The 22,933-nt window shown below is 64.5% G+C and overlaps 1 protein-coding gene across 2 annotated transcripts in view; it reads right to left on the bottom strand.

The window, feature by feature from the left end:
* Nucleotides 1-451: 451 nt before the first annotated feature.
* BCAR1 (BCAR1 scaffold protein, Cas family member) overlaps nucleotides 452-22,933 on the bottom strand; it is a 34,210-nt gene continuing 11,728 nt past the window's right edge. Inside the window, exons 1-7 of one of the 2 annotated variants that reach the window (XM_043436909.1) lie at nucleotides 22,697-22,858; nucleotides 11,895-12,482; nucleotides 7,456-7,617; nucleotides 7,197-7,313; nucleotides 5,121-6,218; nucleotides 4,129-4,218; nucleotides 452-1,418 (exon numbers count right to left, since the gene is read on the bottom strand). In XM_043436909.1, the coding sequence (XP_043292844.1) occupies nucleotides 906-1,418; nucleotides 4,129-4,218; nucleotides 5,121-6,218; nucleotides 7,197-7,313; nucleotides 7,456-7,617; nucleotides 11,895-12,482; nucleotides 22,697-22,708 (2,580 nt within the window). In that variant the 5' untranslated portion in view covers nucleotides 22,709-22,858 and the 3' untranslated portion in view covers nucleotides 452-905. Of the gene's footprint in view, nucleotides 1,419-4,128; nucleotides 4,219-5,120; nucleotides 6,219-7,196; nucleotides 7,314-7,455; nucleotides 7,618-11,894; nucleotides 12,483-22,696; nucleotides 22,859-22,933 lie in introns of those variants that run through there. The other variant, XM_043436910.1, reaches the window with a different exon arrangement.

Genomic DNA, 22,933 nt, shown 5'->3' with positions numbered 1-22,933 from the left:
TCTCTGCATGGAGTCCTGTGCCTCCCAGGGGTGCCCTCAGTGGGAGGCTCTCTGTCTTCAGATGTGGGGGCCCCAGCAGGGCTCACTGGCTCCTGGAGCAGCTCCCACCCCTGCACCTGCCTTCCCCTCAGCCACTGCCGGGGACCGGGGTGGATTTCCATCAGGCCTTGGCGCTGGCCACACGGCACGGAGCCTCCTGGCCACGGGGCTCCGCCAGACGCGGCTCTTCAGCCTCCTTCCAGCAGCCCAGGATCCTCTGCCTCCTCTTCAGGCCCAGCCCTGCTCCCCCAGGCCTTTGTTTTCTTTTGAAGAGACCTACTTTCTCTTCGCCCTTCCGAGAGACCAGCCACAGCCTCAGCCTGAAACCCCTGGAAACCCCTCAACCCGCCAGCCCGCCTGTGGCACGCCTGCCCTCCTACCTGGCCTTCTAGCCTCTCATATCTCAGAAGAGTGCTTTTCATTTTTAAATTTTATTTAAATGTAGACTATTAGTCAAATGATTGGAAAATCAATAATGAAAAATAGTTTCTTAGGGTTTTCTCCTGGTGCAGAGAGAACACACCCCCAGCCACGCTTGCCCTGTCGGGGGGGACGTGGCCCCCTCACTGGTCAGCCCAAGGGGTCCCCTGAGGCCGTGTGGGTGGTGGGGCCTGTGGACCCCAGCCCGCCCCGAGGGCTGGTGCCCCTGGGCCTGCAGTGCACTCGGGAGAGACCGCCAGCCCTCGTGGCCTTGGCTCTGGGCCCGGCTCTGCTGGGGCTCCGCCGGGAGGCCCGCCCCACCTCCTGGCCCGTCATAAATACACACGCCGCCCTGCGCAGTCTGGGCGCCCGGCCCCGCGCAGGGCAGCAGCTCTCCGGGCCCACGCCGCCCTGCCCTCCTGCCCTCGCCCCTCCGCGGGCGGCGCTCAGGCGGCAGCCAGCTGGCCCAGGACGCGGCGGAACTGCTGGGTGCTGTGGCCCAGCTCCTTGACCCGGTCCACCATGTCCTGGGCGGCGGCGGGCGACGGGTACTGCAGGGCGGCGGCCTTGGTGGTGGCCACGATGCCGCGCAGCAGCTCGCAGAGCAGGTTGCTATAGTGGGTCACCTGGCTGCGCACGTCGGCCGCCTGGGCCTGCCGCGACAGCGTGTCCCCGATGAACACCAGCTTGTGCGCGCTGAGGATGACGAACTTGCTGTGCGCCACGAAGATCTTGGGCGGCTGGTTGGTGGCCACGGCGGTGAAGAAGGCGTCCACGGCGTTGGTCAGCGTGCTCAGGTTGGCCTCACACTGCTCCAGGTAGAAGAGCAGCAGTTGCCGGTCCGAGGGCCCCAGGCCACCCGGCCGCCCCGGCGCCCCGGCCTGAGCCGGCGTCCAGCTGGCCAGGTCGTGCTCTATGGGCCGCGACACCTCTTGCTCCAGCCGCTCGAACTGCTTCAGCTGGCGGAGAGGGACAGCAGAGTGAAAAGCAGGCCGCGGAGCAGAAGGGACAGAGCCCAGCGGGAGAGCGAGGGCCCCGGTCAGAGGCCCGCGCTTGCCTCCCCGGTCCCACCCGCCCAGCCTGCCCTCAGACAGTCTCCAGATAACCTTCCCACTCATCTCAAGAGGTGGCAGGCCGCGTGTGTCACAGCTTTGAAAAGACAAAACTGCTAGAGAGGGGGACGGCTGAGTGGCGGCTGGGGTCAGGGGTGGCAGTCTCCTGGTTTGGATGCTGCTGTCCTCAGACGCCATCCCTGGCGGGGTGGGGGCGCAGTGAGAGAAGGGAACGCACTCGACACTTTCTTTCCAACTTCCCATCAATCTCCAAGTATTTCAAAATGAAAAGTTAAAAAAATATTCTCCTTCACGTATGCAGTGTAAAAAGATTCAAATACACGCAGCAGAAAAGAAGAGAGTTATCACCTGGAGTTTCATGCACCCTGAAATCTGTTAAATCTCTGGTGAATTATCCTTTTAGGACTATACACTGAAGTCGTTGCAGATGAAACAATGTAAGGTCTTCACAATGATGTGGCAGACAAGTTGCTGCCCTGAGAATGACTGGGGCTGAGGAAGCCCGGGGTTCTTTTTCTCCAATGAGTTTACCTGGGGGGGTTATTTTCTTCAATTTTATACATGCATTAAATCTCTCACATAAAAATGTTAAGCAAAACCCAAAAGCTCATAGTATTTGCCTATTTCAGAAAAAATTCCCACCATTAACTAATGAATATTCTACAAAGGCGTTTTCCTTTAAACACAAATAGTCCCTTTCCCTCTTGAATTAGAAAACTGGAGGACTTCCCTGGTGGCCCTGTGGTTGAAACTTTGCTTCCACTGCAGCGGGTGCAGGTTTGATCCCTGGTCGGGAAACTAAGATCCTACAAACAGCCCCCTCTTCCCCCACACACAACCCCAGGAAAAGATAAAAACTGGAAACATACAGTGTACTATGTATACATATATTAAATATCTACCTGTATATATATATATATATAGCGCTTACAATATACATTAAATATGCATACATATTATAACTTACCTTGAGCACCCAACAACAATGGGCCGTGCACTTCCTGTCAGTGAGTACACATAAGCCATGTGATAAAAAGCCCCAGCAGTAGCAGCTCTGGCCTGGGTGTCAGTGGCGTGGACTGATAAGTCCTCACCACAAGCTGGTTCTGACTGGGTGGCTGTGACCGGCCCTGCACAGACTCAGGTTTCAGGCTTTACTTTATTAGCAAACCACTGTGACGCTGACCCTTCCTAGCACTTGAAACCCTGACTTTCCCTCTTAGCCGGATACATGGTGAAACTCGCTTGGTTCTCTTGTCCAGCGTGAGAATATGCTCATTTTTTGCGGCTTTATCTCCAGTGAGTCCTTTTCAATCTTTGACAGATGCTTAACAGCTACATCATATTCTACTGTCTGAATGGCCACACTTTATTCAGCCTACACCCCACTGGTAGGTATTTGGTGGTGGTGGGGTCTCCAGAGTTTTCACTGGTGTGGATGTGGAACAACAAACACTCCTGTCAACACATTTTATGTTCCTGTGCCCCTCTCTTGGAGACTCAAGATCTTTAGTTTCTCAAACACGCTCCTTTTACTTCAGCTTCTAGTAATCTATCTAAGTGACTGACCAGGTATATGAAGAGATTTGTAGATTTGTTTACAAAAGTAACTCTGGGAACAAACTAAATGTCCACCAACACGAGTCTGGTTAAGTAAATGCTGTCAGACTGCAGCAGGAGGCAGAGAGACACATGTGGCACATGTCCATTTCCTAAGTCAGTGGGGATTCCGTTCGTAGCCAGTCATTAACACCTATACCTTGACTGCACCTGTTCTACATGCCCAGCACCTCCTGAGCATTATATACTGTTTACTCATTTAATTCTCACACTGACCCCAAGATGGGTATAACTATGTTCCCTACTTTGCAGCTGGGGAAACGTGGCTTTGAAAACCACACCCCAAGTCCCCAGTCTCAGGGTGAACCTGGTGGGCTCTTTCTGAGACCACCCTTCTCCATGCTCAAGGAATGGGAGATGAGGGAAACTTTCTGGGTGATATTTTCTGTGTTCATTTTTTACCACACTATATTTTAATTTTTAAAATCTTCATAATCAGAATAAAACTCCCTTTTAAAGAAATCCATTTCCTATTCTATGGAAACAAGCCAAAATATGAGGAAAATTCTAGGTCCTCAGATAAACACAGCAGTGTTTTTCACAATAAGAAAAATGGGGTACAAACTAAACATTCAACTATAACTGATGTAGGCTGACTTTAAAAATAATTTATGGTCAATATTTAATGCCACGGAAACGTCCTGAGATGAAAGCAGATGTAACTGTTTTCATTCACGTCTCAGCCATGGACAGAGGCCCCTTCCGAGGCCGGAGCAGGACTGGAAACCAGCCCCAGAGCGTGGTGACCGCCCCCGAGGGTGAGCGGCTTCTTTTTGCTTTCACACTTCTCTGCATGTGCTAAGATACCTACCACGATGACTGACAGCAACCTAAACACAAATCGCACTGACACACGGGGACAGTTATGCGGGAGAGCGGGGCGGGGCGTGTCTGGGGAGCCCCGGGAGGCTCAGCTCGCAAGACGGACTCTCAGGACCACGGCGCCAGGAAAGGTTGCGAGCGTGGGCGCCCTCACCTGCTGCAGCTCCAGCTGGCCCTTCCCTTGCCTCATGATGTTGCCCTTTTCCAGCAGCTCCTTCTGGGTCTTCTCGAACTCTTCCTTCCCCTGGAGGGGAGACACAGCATAGAGTTGAGCCACAGCGCCCAGGCCAGGGGGGTGCAGTGAGGCCAGCAGCCTCTGGGGGCGCTGCGGCCACGCTCGGGGTGAGGACGGGGCTCGGACGGGGCGGACGCACGCCACGCGGCCACACGAGGGCCGGGCTCGGGGCTCGGACGGGGCCGACGCACGCCACGCAGCCACGCGTGGGCCTGCCCCAGGGCTGGGCTCGGGGTGAGGCAGCAGGGCCCCGGGACTCCTTTAGGCCCAGCCCTCTGACTGGCACCCGCCACGTGGCACGCATAGGCTCGGAGTGAGGACAGGGCCGTGTGGTGAGGATGGGCTGGGCGCACGCCAGCAGTCAGGCCCCACTGCCCTGCCCGGCCCCCACAGTGGGAATCACGGCCGGGCCTGCCCCCTGGTGTACAGGGTCTGCCTGCCCACCCCTGCCTGCTGTCCTTGGGACGCCCACTCGGCTGACACCCGGGCCTCAGCTCAGAGGCCCAGCCCGGCTCACTGTCCTGTCACCTCGCTGTTCCCCCTCTCCTCCTGCCAGGATCTTTGCCTTTGCTTGTACTTCAGGATTCACTTCCCCAAACAGGGCAAGGCAGCAGACAAGTCCTGCCCTTGCAGGTGATCGGCAGCCATCCCTGGGGGGCACTGCAGGACCTCTGATGGTGCAGCCACATGGGTCCAAGGGCCTGAGATAGGGGAGGACAGGACTCCAGGGGCCCAGCTGGCCTGGAAGGTCCAAGTGAGCAGGGCACTGGGACTCAGCAAGCCCTTGCCGGGACCCACGTCTACCTTTGGCCATAAGAGCTTTCTCTGGGGGGATCAAGGTCCCCATGACAGGGTGGCAAAGCCAGAGCCCTGAGGACCAGGGGCCCTCCCCAGGGCCCAGGCGCACCCACCTGCAGGTGGACGTAGTCATAGTCCTCCATCCAGCCCCCCTCGCTGTTCTCATACTGCCCGTCAGGTGAGTCCTGGGAGGTGAACTTGGGGGGCGAGGGCAGGGGCCGGGACTGGATGCTGCTGGCCTTGTCAGTGGGGTTGGGGTGCAGGGGGCCACCCCCCTCCGGCCCCGGAACAGAGGCCTTGGTCCGTCTGAAGAGCAGCGAGGCGTTGCCGTGCAAGAAGGAGGCCAGCTGCTTGGCGTCCTCGGGCACTGCCCGTGAGCAGGCCACCAGGCGGTCCAGGTCTTCGGGGGTGGCCCCCAGACCTCCCCGGCCACTGTCGAGGGCCTGGCCGTGGGCCACCAGTGTCTGGTACACGTCCTCCATCTTCTGCAGCTGCCGGCTCAGCTTAGCGTGCAGCGTGCGGTCAGAGGTGTGCGTGGCGTTGCCCACTGCGCTGCGGGCGAACTCTAGCAGCTCGTGGACGGCCGCGTGCACGGCGGCCACAGCGGCCCGCAGGTCTGTGGTTGGAGGCTCCTGAGGCTCGGGGGGCCCACGCCGGCCCCCGCATGCGCCTGCGCTGCCTGCTAGGTCCAAGAGGTGGGCCACAGTGGCACTCACGCCCTGCTGCAGCCGGGCTAGGGCCTCCACGGCCACCTCCAGCTCCAGGGGCTCGCGGCCCGGCACCGCCGCCTCCAGGGAGGAGGCCGACTGGCTGCTGCGGGTGCTGCCAGTGCTCGAGGCCGACAGGCGCTTGGCGTCGGCCGGGGCCTCCCTCTCGGCCGCAGGGGGCACCGAGTACAGGCTGGTGTCCGCCATGGCACTGCTGGCCGCCTCGGGGGGCAGGAGCCGCTCCCGGGGCACGTCGTAGAGGGTGCCGGGGCCGGGCCGCCGCAAGCCTGGGGGCACGTCGTAGAGGTCGGGGGCCGGGGGCGGCACGTCATACACGTCCTCGGCCGGCGGGGAGTCTGGAGGGAGCGCGGCCAGGACCAGCGGGTGGCGGGTCGGGTCGAAGGGCTTGGCCTTGGCAAAGGCGGGGGGCACGTCGTAGGTCTCCTCACGCAGCAGGGGGCCGTCGGGCACATCCTTGCTCACCGAGGGAGGGACATCGTACACCTGGGGGCCGAGAAGCAGGTCACAGCTGCCTGTCCACCTGCCCCCGCCTCAGACCTGTGGGTGGACCCAGGCATCCACACACAGCCTGGTGCTCAAGCGTCGCCATTCTCCCTGCAGGTTACACTTCAGAACCCGACTCTGGGGCCAGACCAGAGCTCAAAATCACGGCCCCACCACTTACTAGCTCTGTGACCTCAGGCGCTGGCTGCACCTCTGTGCCCAGCCAGTTGCCTATGAGAGAACGCCCTCACGGGTTTATTGTGAGGACTACACGATTTAATTCTCTGTGTAACTGCAAACACTCAGGGAGAGGTCAGCTATTGCACCATTACCTCCACCACCGTCAGCATTGCCACCACTGGGATATCCTCTAGTCTGTCAGTCTCTCAGTCCTGTCTGATTCTTTGTGACCCCATGGACTGGAGCCTGCCAGGCTCCTCTGTCCCTGGGATTCTCCAGGCAAGAATACTGGAGCGGCTTGCCATGCCCTCCTCCAGGAGATCTTCCTGACCCAGGGATCGAACCTGCTTCTCTTACGTGTCCTGTATTGGCAGGCAGGTTCTTTACCTCTACTCTGTGGTAGATATTAATAGGTGGCTGAGCCACCTGCATGCTGTGCTCAGGGTGCTGACGCCCTGGTTCGACCAGGACAGTCCTGGTTCGTGCCCCAGGCCCCTTCTAATTATTCATCCTCCTCCTCCCCCTCTCAGAAGAACTCTGGTTCGGATGGTGCATTCTGTGGTCCCCCTGCTATCCCACGTGATGCTCTCAAGAACCTCCTGGAGAACGCCCTGCAGGGGAGGGACCCTTTCCCTGACGAAAAAGCCGAGGCTCGGGGGGGGGTGCCTGGTTTCCACCCCCATCACAGAGGTCCTGGAGGCAGGTCTCTGGAGCCCCCTGCTCTGCAGGCTCCCGCCGCAGGGCGCACACAGTCATACCCAGCACCCTGCGTGGCCGCAGCATCCCTTCTGCGCTCACCGCGTGGTGGCTGGCCGGCGGCAGGCCCTTCTCCACACTGGGGGGCACGTCGTACACGTCCAGCGATGGGTCCCGGCCATTGGGACCCTTGACGGCCATGGGGGGTGTGTCGTATACCTGAGGGCAGGAGAGGCGCAGTAATGCAGGGGCCAGGGCCACCTGAGGGCAGGGAGAGAGGACCCCAAGCTGCACCCCAGGGCCTTCCGGGCCGGGGCTGGGGAGCGCAGCGCCCCCACCCGCCACCAGCCTGGACACCCACCTCCTGGCTGCACTGGCCGGGCAGCAGCCCGCGCACGGGGGGCACGTCGTAGATGTCCTGGGGCCCGGGGGCCAGCAGGTGGCGCGGGATGTCGTACTCGTCCTGCTCGGGCGGGGGGGCCTCGAACACGTAGCCCTGCCCCATGCGGGTGGGCACCACCACCTGCGGGCAGACGGCCGGCCGTCACCTCCGGCCCTGGAGGCCGGCCTCCATAACCCCCAGGGCGCTGCCGCCACCCGAGGTGAGCAGGACACACACAATGGCCCCGGAGCCGGGGGTGTGCATGTCCCTCGGGGTCCTGGCCTCTCTTCAGTCAGACCGCGTGCGGGGACCACAGGGACCCACTGTTGGCCAAGAGCCATCTGGTGTGGCAGGACACAGGTGCTGTCTCCACAGCTGAGCAACCCGCAAGGTTCCAGAGGTGCCTACACATGGGCTGAGGAGGGGGCCGCCCCTGCCGACAGCGCCTCCCAGCCGCACTGTCCACAGCGCGGCCTGCCCGCGGCGGTGTCCCCACCGGAGGGCCTGGCAGCTACCTTTGGGCTCCAGATGATGGAGGCGGTGGTGCCAGGCAGGGTTCTCCCCAGGCCAGAGGAGGAGGGGGCCTGCAGGCGATCCCGGGGGTCAGGGCCCAGGGCCTCCCTGCCCTCCTTGTCCCGCACTCCCTTGGGGGATTCCTGGGAAGGGGGTCACCGAGAACTCCCAGCCCCTAGAGCCAGTTCTATGGCAAACAGCAGGACACACGCTGTTCCGGCAAGTTGTGCGGGGGTATGAGGGAAGGATGGAGACCGGAACCAGGACCCCCGCTCCCCATAGCACCACACCCCGGGGGCCGCGGAGACCACCCTCCACGCACCAAAAAGGACAGGGCCTCGGTGGGGAGGTCTTCCCTCCCGGTGCAGGGTGCGGGGTCCCTGGCCCGCTGGTGGGCAGGGCTGGGCAGGCAGCCTCCCCCTGCGGGCCTCATGGGCCCCCGGATCTGCTGACCCGGCAGGGGCACACCTCCTCCACACGGCTCCCAGCTCAGCCCTCTTGACAAAATGCCATTCTGTTCCCTAATCAAACGGGAGGTCCGGGACGCGGTGACTCAGGGTTCCCCACGCGTCCCTGGGGGCCGTGGGGCAGAGGCAGGCCTGCTCCGCAGCCGCTGGGCGCCCCCGGGCAGAGACGCAGCCGGGCGGGGCTCGCCCACAGTGTCCCCGCCCCCGGCTCGTCTGCGCAGCGAGCGGGCGGTCCTTCCCAGGTTCTCTTCTCCAGCCCCAGACTTGAGTCTCCTCCAGGGCTATTTTCAGACGCTGGAGCCGGCCAGCAGCAGGCCGGGGGGGCGGCTGGCGGGACGTGGCGGGTCGGCGGGACCCTGAGGCGAGGCCCGAGGGGACCCCAGGATGAGGGGTGCGCCCTGGCCTCTCCCTCTGTGCCCGCCAGCACCGCCGCGGGGAGCAGCCATGCTGGCTGACAGATGTCTCTTGTTAGAGGGCAGAGCAGGCGGCCACTGGGAGGAAGCTGGTCAGGGAGACCCGTGCCCCAGAGAGCCATGGAGCCCCTCATCACAGGCTGCTGGCTCCACACCTGAGGCCCCATCAGCAGACCTGGCACCCCAGGGGCGGGGGACAAACCCAGAGCTGAGCAGGAGACACAGCACCCAGCCCACGGCCCACACGAGCTCTCACGCACATATCTCAAGGCACAGGAGACAGACACGCAGAAGCCGAGAAAACACGCCCCCCAGCCACGGCCAGACACACATCCAGACCATTACCTGGGCAGGCGCCACAGGGCACCGTCAGGAGACCAAAGTGAGACTGAAGGCTCCCAAGACCCCAGAACCTGGCAAGCGCCCTGCTGCCTTCTGCCCGGGCCAACCACCACCAGGCAGCCTGTCCCTGTTCCGGGCAATGTGCGTCACCCCAAGCAACCCAGGCCAGCCCACTCTATGGTGCCGAAGGATGGAGGCCCAGGCCTGACATGGGTTCCCCCCTCCTGAAGAGCAAGGCTGAGCTGAGCCGTGTCTGCAGCTCTGACCCAGAGGCGCTCCCCCAGGACTGGCCTCCTCCTCTGGGGCCCCCCGGCTTCTGCCCTCGGCTTCCGAAGCCATGCCCTAGCCCCAGAGGGCGCTGACTCCCGAGGGTCCCTGACCTCCCCCGAGCCACGCAGGCCGCCCTGCTCCAGGCTGCCAACAGGTGACCATTCCTGGGCGCCTGCCTCATCAGTCGCCTTCTGTTTCCCTGGCCCCAAGGCCCCACTGACACTCTGCAGGGTCCCCCTCAGTCCAGCCAACCTCCAGCCCTAGAACCAGGGGCCTCAGTTTCCCAGGCTTCTGAAAGCACAGCCTGAAATGTGGGCACAGATGCAAGCTGCAGGATGTTTACAGTCTTGCAGTTTGTTACAGAGACACTCGCCATCAGAAACCCCTTGGAGCCTGTCCCCCAAAGAGGGGGTGACAAGCAAAACTGGGGGCAGCTGTGATCACACTTAGAGACCCAAGAAAATGCTTCTGGCATCTAATGCCAGATTTATGACCTCAAAGGGGAAAGTCTGTACCATCTGTGAAAGATGAGTAGTTCAGTAGACAAAATACGCTGAAATCCCCCAGCGGGCCCGTCTCGATTGGGGGAGCTCCTCTCCAGGCGTTCTCACACATTATGCACCTGCCCGTGACAAGCAAGCACGGCTTTCATGACTATGAAATAAAAGCAGATGCAATCGAGGCTGCCCAGGCCAGGAGCAGCGAGGCTTCTCAGGGGAGGGCGAGGTTTCTGGACACAGAGCCTTACTCCCTGGGCCCCCAGCCAGGTCGGGGCCCTCGGGGACACTGGTTCTGGGCAACCCCCCCCAGTGAGCAGGCAGGGGGAGCTCGCCAGCTGGGGGAACCCAGAGAGCAGTCCAAGAGCAAGCCGCGTGCACGGGAGGGAAACAGGACCCACAGCTAAACGTGGGCTCGAGTCCACAGCCCACAGTGGGGCCTCACTGCACCGCCGGGCTGGGGGCTTCCACTGTGTCCGGCCTCAAAGCTGCGCCAGGACACGCCCGCCTGCAAAGGCTCGGAAAGGAGAGAGCAGGCGGGGAGAGCGCCTGCCCGGAGAGTGTGAGGAATGGAGCTGTGTGGGTGTGCCAGAGGGACTCTGGCCTGTCCCCAGGCTCCCCAGCCAGTCTCCCCACCCCGCCCCATGCCACCGTGCAGCAGTCCCTGTCTGGGCCGCCCCAGCCCAGCCCCCAGCCTGTCCAGCCAGGCGGCGGAAGGAGCAGGAGGAGACGAGGGGCCTCCGCTCAGGCCTCCCAGCTGCCAGGCTCTGCCCGTGGCAGGGCCAGGGTGACACCACACGCTGGACCGCTGCCCGGCGGGCATCTGGCCCCTGGGCCGGCAGAGCACAGAGGCCCAGTGCCGTGGGGAGAGTGTCCTCAGATGGGGAGCTCTGGGCGAGACACGCACTCCAGTCCTGCTCCGTCCACGGCAGACGGGCCCCGGGGTGAGGGGCGTGTGGGCAGGTCGGGGTGCCGCTGGGGTGCTGGGCTCCCACCTCCCGTGGGCAATAAACAGCCTGCCAGGGACTTGGAATGAAAGGCCCTCTCGGGCGACCAGACCATCCAGCAGGCAGTGTGCACCCTCAGTCCAGGAGTCACGGACAGGTCACCCGGCGGCTTCCGCAGCTCGCTGCCACAGCCCGGGAGAGGGTCGGGCGCCTGGGGGACGCGCTCACTGCTGAGGGGCCCCCGGGTGCCCCGGGCCCTTTCTCCGTGCCCTGCCGGCTGGCGCTCACGCAGCCGCCGTCCTGGCCTATGGGCCCCGAGCGAGGTGGCAGAGCAGAAGGACGGAGCAGCTGCAGGCCCGACGACCGCGGAGGCCCCGCCGCCCCGCATCGCTCACCCTCACCGCGCCACTGGGCAGAGAAGCGTCGCCGCCAGCCAACGCATCCTTCCGGGATCCTGGCCACTCCAGCCTTGCGATCCATACCCCAATTACCCGTCAGAACCTCCACTCCCCTTTCCTGGGCTCCCTGCGCCGTCCCCTCTGTGCAGAATGGCTTTATCCTGCATGGCGGGGCAGGTCACTCCCACCCCAAACCCTCTGTCCTCAGGAGGGTACCAGGCCCCCAGGGTCCTGGCGACTCTCAGGCCTCCTGGGCCAGCTCCAGCTGCCACGCCAGTCTTAGACATGCTGGTCCTCTGCCGGGAAACCCTCCCACTGGGGCTTGTCAGCTGAAGGACACCTCGTGGCCCAAGACCAGCTCCATGTCTTCTCCTGGGCTGCTCACCCCCACACCAGCAGACACGTAAACACTCAGCACTCACCTCCCATTGCAGCCCCACACCAAACGCGGAGCCGCTACGGGAACCCCCGTGGTCCCAAAGATCACACTGGCTGGGCCCTGCTGTGTCCAGCAATCAGGCCTGGGCAAGACCCCCCGGAAGGGCCGCCTGATCTCCCAGGGAGGCCTTACCTTGGCTGGCGGCTTCGTCCCCTCCCAGTGCCGTGCGTCCATTGACGGGGGCACCTGGTAGACGCCCTGCCCTACCCCGGCGGAGGGCGGCACCTGGTAGGTGTCCTGGGCGGGGCTGCCCGGCCCCGGGGGCACCTGGCAGAGGTCTGGGGCTGGGCTGGGGAACGGGTGATGAGGCATCTGCTTGGAGAAGGCGGAGGTCTGCTTGGCCGGCGGGGACTGGAACTGGGGGCTGGGCCCAGGGGCCTGATAGAGGCCCTGCTGAGTCTTGCTGGGGGTGGGTACCAGGTAGACACTGTCTGGCTGGGGCGGGAAGGTGGCCGGCAGCATGGGCGTGTACGGGGCCGCGGGGGCCAGGAGGCTGGGCTGGGGTGGGCCGGGCGCCGCCGGCTTCTTGTCGTGCATGCCCACCAGGATCTTGAGGCGGTTCCCGGGCACGATGCCTTGACGGCCGTGGAGTGAGCAGAGCCACCAGCCGCCCAGGCCCTGCGTGTCCCGCTCCAGCACCGTCATGATGTCGCCCTTGCGGAAGGAGAGCTCATCCGGGGACTCGGCCACGTTGTCATAGAGGGCTTTGGCCAGCACGTTCTGGGGAGAGAAGTAGGTGTGAGGGCAGAGGCGGCGCTCGGCACCCGCGGCCCGCCCAGCTCCCACCCTCTCCAGGACTGGGGGGCACGTGGCTCTGGCACCGAGGCAGGAACTACACAGGGTTTAGCGGGATCCCTGTGCCTCTGTGCCCACCGCCCCTGGCAGAACAGCCCCGCTGATGCTGGCGCTTCAAACGTGCCTGCAGTGTGCCTCAAAGCCCTCGCAACTGCAGCCTCTACCCACACTCCAGGATGGCACCCAAGCTACTGAAAAAAACCACAACCAAGTACTCCCAGAGTCACGCTACAGGCTGGACCCAAGGCTGGGGAGGGCAGCGACCATGACAGTAACGGCCACCACGTCCTGCAGAGAAAACAGGATGCACGCCCTGCCTGCTGCCCTGCCGGCGCGGTCAGCCAGGAGGGAGAGACCAGACGACACACAGCAGCAAAACAGTCATCGTCTGCAGAGCACGCGCCGTCTATGTAAAGAGCCCAACAAGCGCGAAGGGCCGACCTCACGGGAAAGACGTCAGCAGATAACAAAAGCTGCAAGTTATCTAAGAGTTAAGCAAGCACAGACTCCAGGAGACCTTGGAGGAGAAAATGCGCCAACTGGGCCAAGCTTACTTAATATGTTACAACTGCAATAAAAATGCCAACAGAATTTTTGGGAGAGGGAAGAAGTCAATCAAAGACAAAGAATCTTTCTAGAATTGAGTGGAGAAATAGAGGTCGGCAGGTAGGCAGGTTCGTTCTGAAAATGGAAGGCAAAGAGGCACTGCGTTCTTGCCATGAGGATGGGTCACGACTCCAGACCACGACTGGGACCCCCACAGTGATGGCGAGGGCAGGACCACAACACACATGCTCACGCACCGCGGGAAGAGAAGCCTGTTTGGACACTTGCCTCACGTTACAAACACCTGTAAAAGGTACGAGCTTAGAGGTGACAGAAGAAAACACTGTCCCAGACTATCTCTGGGACTTTGGAGTGGAAAAAATTATAGAACAAAATCCCAGGAAAAAAGACCACAAAAGCACAAAATCTAAGGAAACAACAACAGAAGCAAAGATAGATTCAGGCTCACTGACGTGAATGGTTTCAGCTGGATGGGCGAATCACAGAGAGCTGGCAGGTGGCAGGCCACCAATGACAAGACGATCAAATCTGGAGTCTGGAGGGGCTCTGACATCTAAGCAGTGAAAAGGCAAAACACCAGCAGAAAACCCACAAAACACAGAGTTCTCTGAAAGGGAAAGCAGACTGGCCAAGATAGCCACAAAGGATGCGCAGGGCCCCAGCTGGCAAAGCGGGACACGTTCTTGATTCTGCCCTGAGCTCTAGCAGGGCCCGGGCGCTAGTGAGGAATGCCAGCCATGCCCGCCCGAGTTTCGGCTGCAAAGAGGCACTCTATGGCCCAGAATGCTGTGTGCAGATGTCACAGGCACCTACAGAACAACTGTACGTGTTTTTCACAGACACTTGTCCGAGGACAGATTCCAGACACATTACATTTGCATGGGTGCCTCTGGAGGAGGGACAGAAATGAGACAGACATCAGGAATAAATGGGGAAAATACAGCAAAACGTGAAGGCATCCCGTAAGGCTGAGGAAGGCCGCAGAAGGGCAGCAGCATCCCCCCAGCCCCGCTCTTTACTCCAGTAATTACCCTTAGTTCTCACAGCTGCCCCAGAGCCACTGACTCGGGGCGCTGCTCTGTTCTCCGTGAGTCAGCCCCCCCGGAGCAGGGAGACACGCTCCACGCAGAGGCCCCAGGGCCCAGCGGGAGGACCCCAGTCCTGGCAGACAGCGTACTGACAGGCCTGGAACCTCCCTGGAGACAGGGAACGGGGAAGAGGGCCCCGCCTTTCAGTCCTCAGCCCACTGCGTGTGTGGGGGCAGGGCCCAGAGGTGCCCCAGGGGTCCAGCGGGAGGGCCAAGGCCAGCCCGGCCCCAGGCAGGAGTGGAGGCAGCGGGCAGGGGAGAGGGCAGCAGACAGGAGGGAAGGCAGCAGAAAGGGGCGAGGGCAGCGGGCAGGGGCGAGGCAGAGGGCAGGAGGGAGGCAGCGGGCAGGAGCGAGGGCAGAGGGCAGGAGTGGAGGCAGCAGGCAGGGGCGAGGGCAGCGGGCAGAGGTGAGGGCAGGAGGGAGGCAGCGGGCAGAGGCGAGGGCAGCAGGCAGGAGGGAAGGCAGCAGGCAGGGGCGAGGGCAGCAGGCAGGAGGGAAGGCAGCAGGCAGGGGTGAGGGCAGCCAGGCAGGGGCGAGGCATCGGGCAGGAGGGAGGCAGCAGGCAGGGGCGAGGGCAGAGGGCAGGAGGGAGGCAGCGGGCAGAGGCGAGGGCAGCAGGCAGGAGTGGAGGCAGCGGGCAGGGGTGAGGGCAGCGGGCAGGGGTGAGGCAGAGGGCAGGGGCAAGGGCAGTGGGCAGGAGTGGAGGCAGCAGGCAGGGGCGAGGGCAGCAAGCAGGAGGGAAGCCAGCGGGCAGGAGGGAGGCAGCGGGCAGGGGCGAGGGCAGCAGGCAGGAGGGAGGCAGCGGGCAAGAGGGAAGGCAGCAGGCAGGGGCGAGGCATCGGGCAGGAGGGAGGCAGCGGGCAGAGGCGAGGGCAGCGGGCAGGAGGGAAGGCAGTGGGCAGGGGTGAGGCAGAGGGCAAGGGTGAGGCAGAGGGCAGGGGCAAGGGCAGCGGGCAGGAGTGGAGGCAGCAGGCAGGGGCGAGGGCAGCAAGCAGGAGGGAAGCCAGCAGGCAGGAGGGAGGCAGCGGGCAGAGGCGAGGGCAGCGGGCAGGAGGGAAGGCAGTGGGCAGGGGTGAGGGCAGCAGGCAGGGGTGAGGCATCGGGCAGGGGTGAGGCAGAGGGCAGGGGCAAGGGCAGCAGGCAGGAGTGGAGGCAGCAGGCAGGGGCGAGGGCAGCAAGCAGGAGGGAAGCCAGCAGGCAGGAGGGAGGCAGGGGCAGAGCGAGGCACGGGCAGGAGGGAAGCAGTGGGCAGGGGTGAGGGCAGCAGGCAGGGTGAGGCATCGGGCAGGGGTGAGGCAGAGGGCAGGGGCAAGGGCAGCAGGCAGGAGTGGAGGCAGCAGGCAGGGGTTGAGGGCAGCAGGCAGGAGGGAAGGCAGCAGGCAGGGGTGAGGGCAGCGGGCAGGAGGGAGGCAGCGGGCAGAAGCGAGGGCAGCAGGCAGGAGGAAGGCAGCGGGCAGGGGTGAGGCAGTGGCAGGGTGAGGGCAGCAGGCAGGGGCGAGGCATTGGCAGGAGGAGGCAGCAGGCAGGGCGAGGGCAGAGGGCAGGAGGGAGCAGCAGGCAGAGGCGAGGGCAGCAGGCAGGAGTGGAGGCAGCGGGCAGGGGCGAGGGCAGTGGCAGGAGGGAGGCAGCGGGCAGGAGGGAAGGCAGTGGGCAGGGGTGAGGCAGAGGGCAGGGGCAAGGGCAGCGGGCAGGAGTGGAGGCAGTGGGCAGGGGCGAGGGCAGCAGGCAGGGGCGAGGGAAGCGGGCAGGAGGGAAGGCAGCAGGCAGGGGTGAGGGCAGCGGGCAGGGGCGAGGGCAGCGGGCAGGGGCAAGGGCAGTGGGCAGGAGGGAAGGCAGTGGGAAGGGGCGAGGGCAGTGGGAAGGGGTGAGGGAAGCAGGCAGGGGCGAGGGCAGCAGGCAGAAGGGAAGGCAGCGGGCAGGGGCGAGGGCAGCGGGCAGAAGGGAGGCAGTGGGCAGGGGCGAGGGCAGCGGGCAGGGGCGAGGCAGCGGGCAGGAGGGAAGCCAGCGGGCAGGAGGGAAGGAAGCGGGAAGGGGCGAGGCAGAGGGCAGGGGCAAGGGCAACAGGCAGGAGGGAGGCAGTGGGAAAGAGAGAAGCCAGCTCCTGGCAAGAGGGCCAGGGCCGCTGCAGCCTCCAGGGCGGTGGAGAGCTCAGCGGGGTGCAGCAGAGGCCCAAGCCTCGCTGGGAGGGAGGCCAGGCCCGAGGCCAGGACTGTGCCAGGCCAGCTGGGTGCCAGCCCCTCCTCTGTGTCTCCTGGAGCCTAAAGAGTCAGAGCCTGCTCTGGACCTGCCTTGGAAGTGGGACTGGGGGTGGGACCACCTGCATCCACTGGGGCCTGCGTCTTGTCCCCTGGATTCATCAGCGGGCAGAGAAGAGAGAGGACGGGGTCCAGCTCCACGTCGGCCTTGGGGGCCATAAAGAGCTCCAGGGCCCCAGGACCACACGCTCAAACTCCAGGCTCAGAGTGTTGGCGGGGAGTGCACCACCGCAGAGCCGGAGGCCAGGAAGCTGGGAATCAAGGGGGATGAGGCCCTCTGCTCCCTGCGCGGAGCAGAGGCCTGCCCACACCAAGGGGAGCAGCGGGGTTCAGGCCCCACACAGCACCGTCCACAGCACATTAGATCAGGTCAGTTATGAACACAAGAAGGGTACATGATTCCTCAATAAAAAGTCACTTGAACTTGAAAAATGGGGAGAGGATAATGTTTGAGATGATGAAAGAATGCTTTTTCCTCCTGTTTTTCAGAAATTTGCAATTTTTATTTAATAAGCATTTTTTGGTTTGGGGGCTGAAAACACATACGTCTTGACAACCTCCTGGGCTCCACAGCAGGATGGGATGGCCCAGGCTGAGGTGGGTCAGAGGGCAGAGGCCTGGGAGGAGCCCCACAGCCCGCTGGGTTCCCAGGTCCCAGCCCCGGCTGCCTGCAGGAAGAGCAAGTTTCCCAAATATGGTCTGCAGTCTGCTTGATGGAGCACACTCTGACTCCGTCGGGGGGGCGGGACGTCCAGCCCACCCTCCCCCACCGAGTGACCCCAGAACACAGAGCCACCCCTCTGGGTCCCCTCAGCCCCTGCCCCATGACCACAGGAAGTGCCAGCAGAGTGAGTCACAGGAAAACCCCTCCAGCCCAAGGGGGCGGGTGCAGACAGGGGCATGCCCGCGGACGCCCCCCACCTCGGAGGAGGGCCGCCCGTGGGGCCGGCAGAGGGGCTTCAGGCAGTGCTGGCCTCTCGGATGGCTGGAGGGCTCCACCCAGGGCCAGGGCCAGCGGGAAAGGGGGACGGGGTGGGAGGGAGGGCCCGGCCCCAGGAGGGTGCCCAAGGAGCTACCGGGGCACTGTGCGGCGTGTGAACACGTGGAGCAGTCGGCCTGCGGCGACCGTACGGTCCAGGGAGGCCCGCGCCAGGCTGGGCAGCGCCTCCAGAGAGGGCACACGGCAGCAGGCGCCTGGCACCAGGAGCGCCTCGGCCTGCATCAGCTGGTGCCCACTGCCGCCCCGAGCCCCAGGGCCGGGCTTGCCACGGCCCAGGCACTGCCGCACGCCAGCTGGCCGGGCACCACCCCGGGGCCTCCCAGCCGCTCCTCACGCCCGTCCCCAGGTCTGAGCAGCAGCACCAAGACCGGCCTGGATCTGCCCTCCCCGAACTGCAGGGAGGGTCCCCTGAGCTCAGGGCCGAGCCTGCTCTCCCAGGACGCTGCTTCTGTTTGGTGAGAGGCTTGCCTGGCCAGGTGCTGGGCCAGCCTCTGCAAGGCAGCGTGAGCCTAGCTCGACTGAGAAGACACACCACGGTCCGCCAGGACAGGGCAAAGAGTGGGACGCAAAACTAACGTGACAGGGCCAGCTCACAGAGGCCGGGCTGAGGGCCTCCCAAGAGAGACGTCTCAGGTGACTCACGAAGGACGAAAGCCAGGCAGCCAGGAAACCGTGCGGGGAAGCGCATGTGGACAGAGGGCAGACACGAGACAGGACCGTGAAGCGGGGACAGGCTGAAGGGGAGCCAGGGCCGTGGCCTGGACTGGCAGGCCGCCTGGGGAGGACACAGGGAGGGCCCAGTAAGCACGTCCAGTGGTGGCACGCCGTGGCAGAACAAGGCGAGACCCACCGCTCCAGAGCACTCCTGCACTGCACGCGCGCCCCCCGGGCCCGGAACCTTGCTCCAGGCTGAAGAGGGGCCCGTCCACCCAGCACCCGGCCCGCCAGCCTCCGTCATGAGCCCCAGGGATGTAGAGCCGGGCCCCCGGGAGGGCACAGCACAGAGGCCCACCCGTGACCAGGCACCCCGCGGACGGCGGCCGCCCACCCAAGCCTCTGGCCCCTCGCTCCTGACCTGGGGAGCCCCTCACTAAATTATACTCCTTCAGGATGCTACTCGGGTGTCGCCACCCCCAGGAAGGCTCCCACGTCCTTTCCCGGGCACCCACCGCCTGCTGCGTCCTCCCTGAAGTGCCGATCGACACCCCTCATCACTGCCCACTTCGTGTCCCCCAACCTGGGCGTCCAGGACTGGGGGGGGTACCCCGCACAAGCCAGGCTGAACCCGGGGCTGCTGACCTGCCGGGTGCAGGAGGGGGCGGTGCCCTGGCCTCCCTGGGAGCTGCCCGAGGAAGCCAAGACGGCCCCCTGACACGGCCTCGCCCCAGAGGGAGGGGACAGGGGCACCACCAGCCCGAAGCAACACTCCCCAGGCAACAGCCTACCGCCAGCGCACCCAGAACAACGGCCTGGTTGTTGCACGGGGAGCTGAGAGGCTGTCCCGCAGGCTGGCCTGGTGTGAGAATGGCCCTCGTTGTGTGCGCCAGACCCACCCGGGCCCAGGGCGCAGAGCAGCTGGGCCATGGCCTCCATCGGACGGGTGTGCCCTCCACTCGCTGCCCCGGGGAGTCCTGGGTGTGCTCTGGGTGTCCCCAAACCCAGGCTCGGGGGTGGTACTACCTGGCGGCTAAGAGACTGACAGGCTCACAGTGATGACCTGACGACACAGCTCTTCTGCACACTCAGTTATCTCCTCCACCCATCGTACAGACGGGGAAACTGAGGCGCACAACCGTTACCTGATCTGCCAGCGTCATGGGCAGGACATGGCAGAGGAGCCCTGAGCTTTGTGGCAAAGCGCAGGCGGGTGGCCCCAGGGCACTGCTCAGGTCCACGGAAGCCAGGGCGGAAAGTTCACAGGCCTTGTCCCCCACCCCCCATCCCCGCCCCCGCCACACACCCTGGCCCTGAGCACAGAGCCTCACACACGGCACTCACTCCGCAAACACTGGTTCTCTTCATGCATGGCCGTCTCAAGTGTGGGCCAAGTTTATCTCTGGGGTATTCTGTTTGCTTGTCCCAAAGAGACCCTGCGGCCAGTGGATACAGCCAAAACGTGTGTGTGCCATCGTGGCAACCCACACCCACAGCTCACCCGTGCCCTGGGACGCCCCCAGGAGGGCAGCCCCATGCCTAGGTCCCTGACAAGACTCCATTCTGCTCTGGGCTGCAGTGGGGCAGGGAGGACAGCGCCTCTTCCCTTTCCAGGGGTCCCCACACCCCCATCTTGGACAGCTGGCCTTGGCATCGCCCAGAACAACTGAGGGATCAGGGTCTGGGCTCAGGTCTTCAGTGTTCAGCGTGAGGAGCATGGGTGAGCCCCCCACGCCAGAGCCACCCTCTGGAAACAAGGGAGGCGTGCCTCCTTCCCCGCCTACTGGGCAGCGCCCAAGCCCCCAATGCAGAGCAGGCCCCAGGCCTGACCCCAGCAGCCAGAACAGGTCCACAGACGCAGACCGGAAACCTGGCTGTGGGGAGTCACGGCCAGCAGCTCCCTCGGGCCAGCAGGCGCCTGGACCTGGCCTTGGCTCACAGTGGCGAGAGCGGAAGCCTCTGTGTGCAGGTCCCAGGCAGGCGTCCCGGGCACGGACCCTGGAGGCTGGGCAGGGAGGGCCCTCCTGCCGCAGACACGACCTGCAACCTCCAGCACACCAGACGGTGGGGAGGGGTGGGCCTGGCCCCGGGCACCGAGGGGCCCCTGGAGAGGGACAAGAGCAGGCCCGCAGTCCCAGAGCCCACCCCACCTGCTGGCAGCTGGGAGTGGTCCTCACGCCCTGAGGTCCGCACCACTGCCACCCGCCCAGGGAGCCAACCCAGACCCCAGACACGCTGGGACGGACCACCCTGCTCCGTCTGGGGATTCGGCTGCTCAGCAGAGGGCCAGCACAGGCCGACCTTGACTTCACGGACAGCATCAGGCCCTGGGAAGCCAGCACAGCCACCCTCCAGGTTTGCCACCAGAGGGGCAGAGGCAGAGGCAGAGCTCAGCTGGGGGGGCAGGGGCGTTGTTCCTTACAACGCCTTGGTTTCCCCACCTCGGCGCTCAAAGCCCCCTCTCCAGTCCTAAATGATAATTCTCAGCAGCCCTTAAAGCAGCACCACCTGCTTCAGCAGGAGGACGGAAGACACACGGGCACAAAGAGCACAGTTCTCCAGCTCAGAACAGTCCCAAGCCCCGACTTCCAGGACGCGCTGGAAAAGGGGTCTGGGATGGGGCCCTGCCCCTCCGCCCTGAGCTCCCTCCAGGCCAGCCAGTGCTTCGTCCCTCTCCCCACGCAGAGATGGGAGCAGGTCAAGTCAGAGGCTCTCCCACCTGCCCCCTGGAGGGAGACCACCCTGGAGCTCCATAGGGGCCTTCAGGGCCCAGAGAGGAGGAACTTGGACAGTGTCTTCCCAGAGAATGACCTAGAGCCCGCCAAGCACTGTCCCCACCCCCTTCCACCTGCTGGCTGGTTCTGGACGCCCCAGCCAGCCGTGGGCTCCTGGGGGATGGAGGAGAGCTCTTCAGGCTGAGAGAAAACGGGTGCTGAGGCCCCTAAAAGAATGATGGAGGCCAGGTGGGGGCCACTGAGGCAGTGAGGGAGCCAGACAGAGACCCCATGGAGCTGGCAGCACCCCCAGTCCCAGAAGGAGGGGAGCACGTGGACGAGCTGGGCCACACCAGGAGACTGTGCTCTGGGTCAGCTCTGAGGACTGTACCGTCCCTCTCTGGCCTCAGTGCTCCCATCTGCGCCTGGGGGGAGCAGCTGTCTGGGGGCCTCTCCCGCTTGGGCAGGACTCCCAGGGCACTGCCCTCAGTTCAGTCCCTTGCCCAAGCCTGGGCAGACAGGGCCAGCCCGCAGCGCTGACACCTCTGTTCAGCGTAAGCGTCCAGCTCTCCTGAGCGGAGGCTGACTGTCCTGGCAGAGCCTGGGGCTGCCCTAGCCTGCCTCCACCCTGCACCCACTGGACTCTCCCCTAGCCGAGGTCAAGTGGGTGGTGGGTGCCAGTGCCAGGAGGGCTTGCCAACAGCTCCTCCCAGACTCCCTTCCGGCCAGGCTCCACCTGCACCAGGGCCTCTCTCTTGCTTTTCTAAGCCTGTTAGCCCTGACGTTCCTCCAGCCTAGCATCAGCTCTCCACCCTGGAAAGGAAATGGTCATGGGGGAGATGAGGCCACCTCCGGGCCTGGCTGAAACCGGCAGAGCAAACCTGGAGAGGACCTCCCAGCTGAGACTCTTAAGGCTGGGGAGAAAACAAGCTCCCTGTTCCCAAGACCAGCTAGAGATGGGAGACCCCGACAACTCCCCGGGCTCTAGCCCCTCACACTCCCCGACCTCCCCCAGGCCTCGGCAAACTTCAGCTTCTCTGAACCCGTCACCACCATCCGGGGCTCCGCCAAGCGCAGCAGCAACCCAGGGACGGAAGCCCGGGCTTCGGCCACCCGAGGGGCGGCCGCGCCCCTCCCGGCTCGCACGCTCCACCCGCGGAGGCGAGGGTCCGGAATGGGACCGCCGCGCGGGCCTGGACTGCCCTGCCCGCCGTCCAGCTCCTACAACTCCTTTTGCAGCGAGCGAAGGCCATAAACGAGAGGAGCCCGCCCCAGATCCCGGAATCCAACGCTGGCGACCCGGAGGTTAATTATTAACTTATCCGCGGACCACGCACTTGCTCCCGGCGCCCTCGATCCCTAGCCTGGGGCAGGGGCAACCGACCCCCAAAACACACGGAGCACACCCCGCCTCCGGGAAATTCACGGCCCAAGGGACCCCGGGTCGTTGCTCCAGGCGATGGAGGGGGGCTCGGAGACCCGGCTCTCAGGCCCAAGGTCACCCGGCAGGCGCGGCCGGCAGGCGGGAGCGGGCCTGCGGCCAGCGACTTTCCCGGATCCAGGAACTTCCCTGCGGCCCGCGGCGCCCGAGCCCGGTCCTTCCAGCAGCCCGCGAGCGCGCGGGGCCTACGGTCCCCCAAAGCCCCGGCCTTCGCGAGCCCGGGCCGCGCAGAGGGGGTTCCCAGGACCCCGGCCCCACGCCCCCGCGGCGGCCGTTCCCAGGACCCGCGGGTCCGGCAGGAAATGCCGCTCACTTAACCCCTCCCCGCCTGGGCCCGCCCGGTCCGCCCCGGTATGGGCAGAGCGGGGGGACCTCCGCGGACGGCCCCGGGTGCGCGGACCCCGACCCCGCCGCGCTCACCAGGTAGTTCATGGTGTCCGGTGAGCCTGGGCTCCCCGCGGGGGCGCACAGCCAACCGCCCGCGCCGCGCGCTCGCGGCGTCCCGAGCGCCCCGAAGCCGCCCGGCTCCCGGGCCCCGGTCCAGCCGCCTCAGCGCCTCCCCGGCCACTGCCACCGCCCAGGGCCGGCCCGCCTCGCCCCGCCCGCCGCCGCGCCCGGCTCCGGCGTGCCCGGCCGCGCACACCCATTGGCCACTCG

This window comes from Cervus canadensis, chromosome 18 (genome assembly GCF_019320065.1).
Source record: "Cervus canadensis isolate Bull #8, Minnesota chromosome 18, ASM1932006v1, whole genome shotgun sequence".
NCBI lineage: Eukaryota > Metazoa > Chordata > Mammalia > Artiodactyla > Cervidae > Cervus > Cervus canadensis.
The sequence above is the reverse complement of the archived record's forward strand: the minus strand, read 5'-3'. Positions and strand labels throughout refer to the sequence as shown.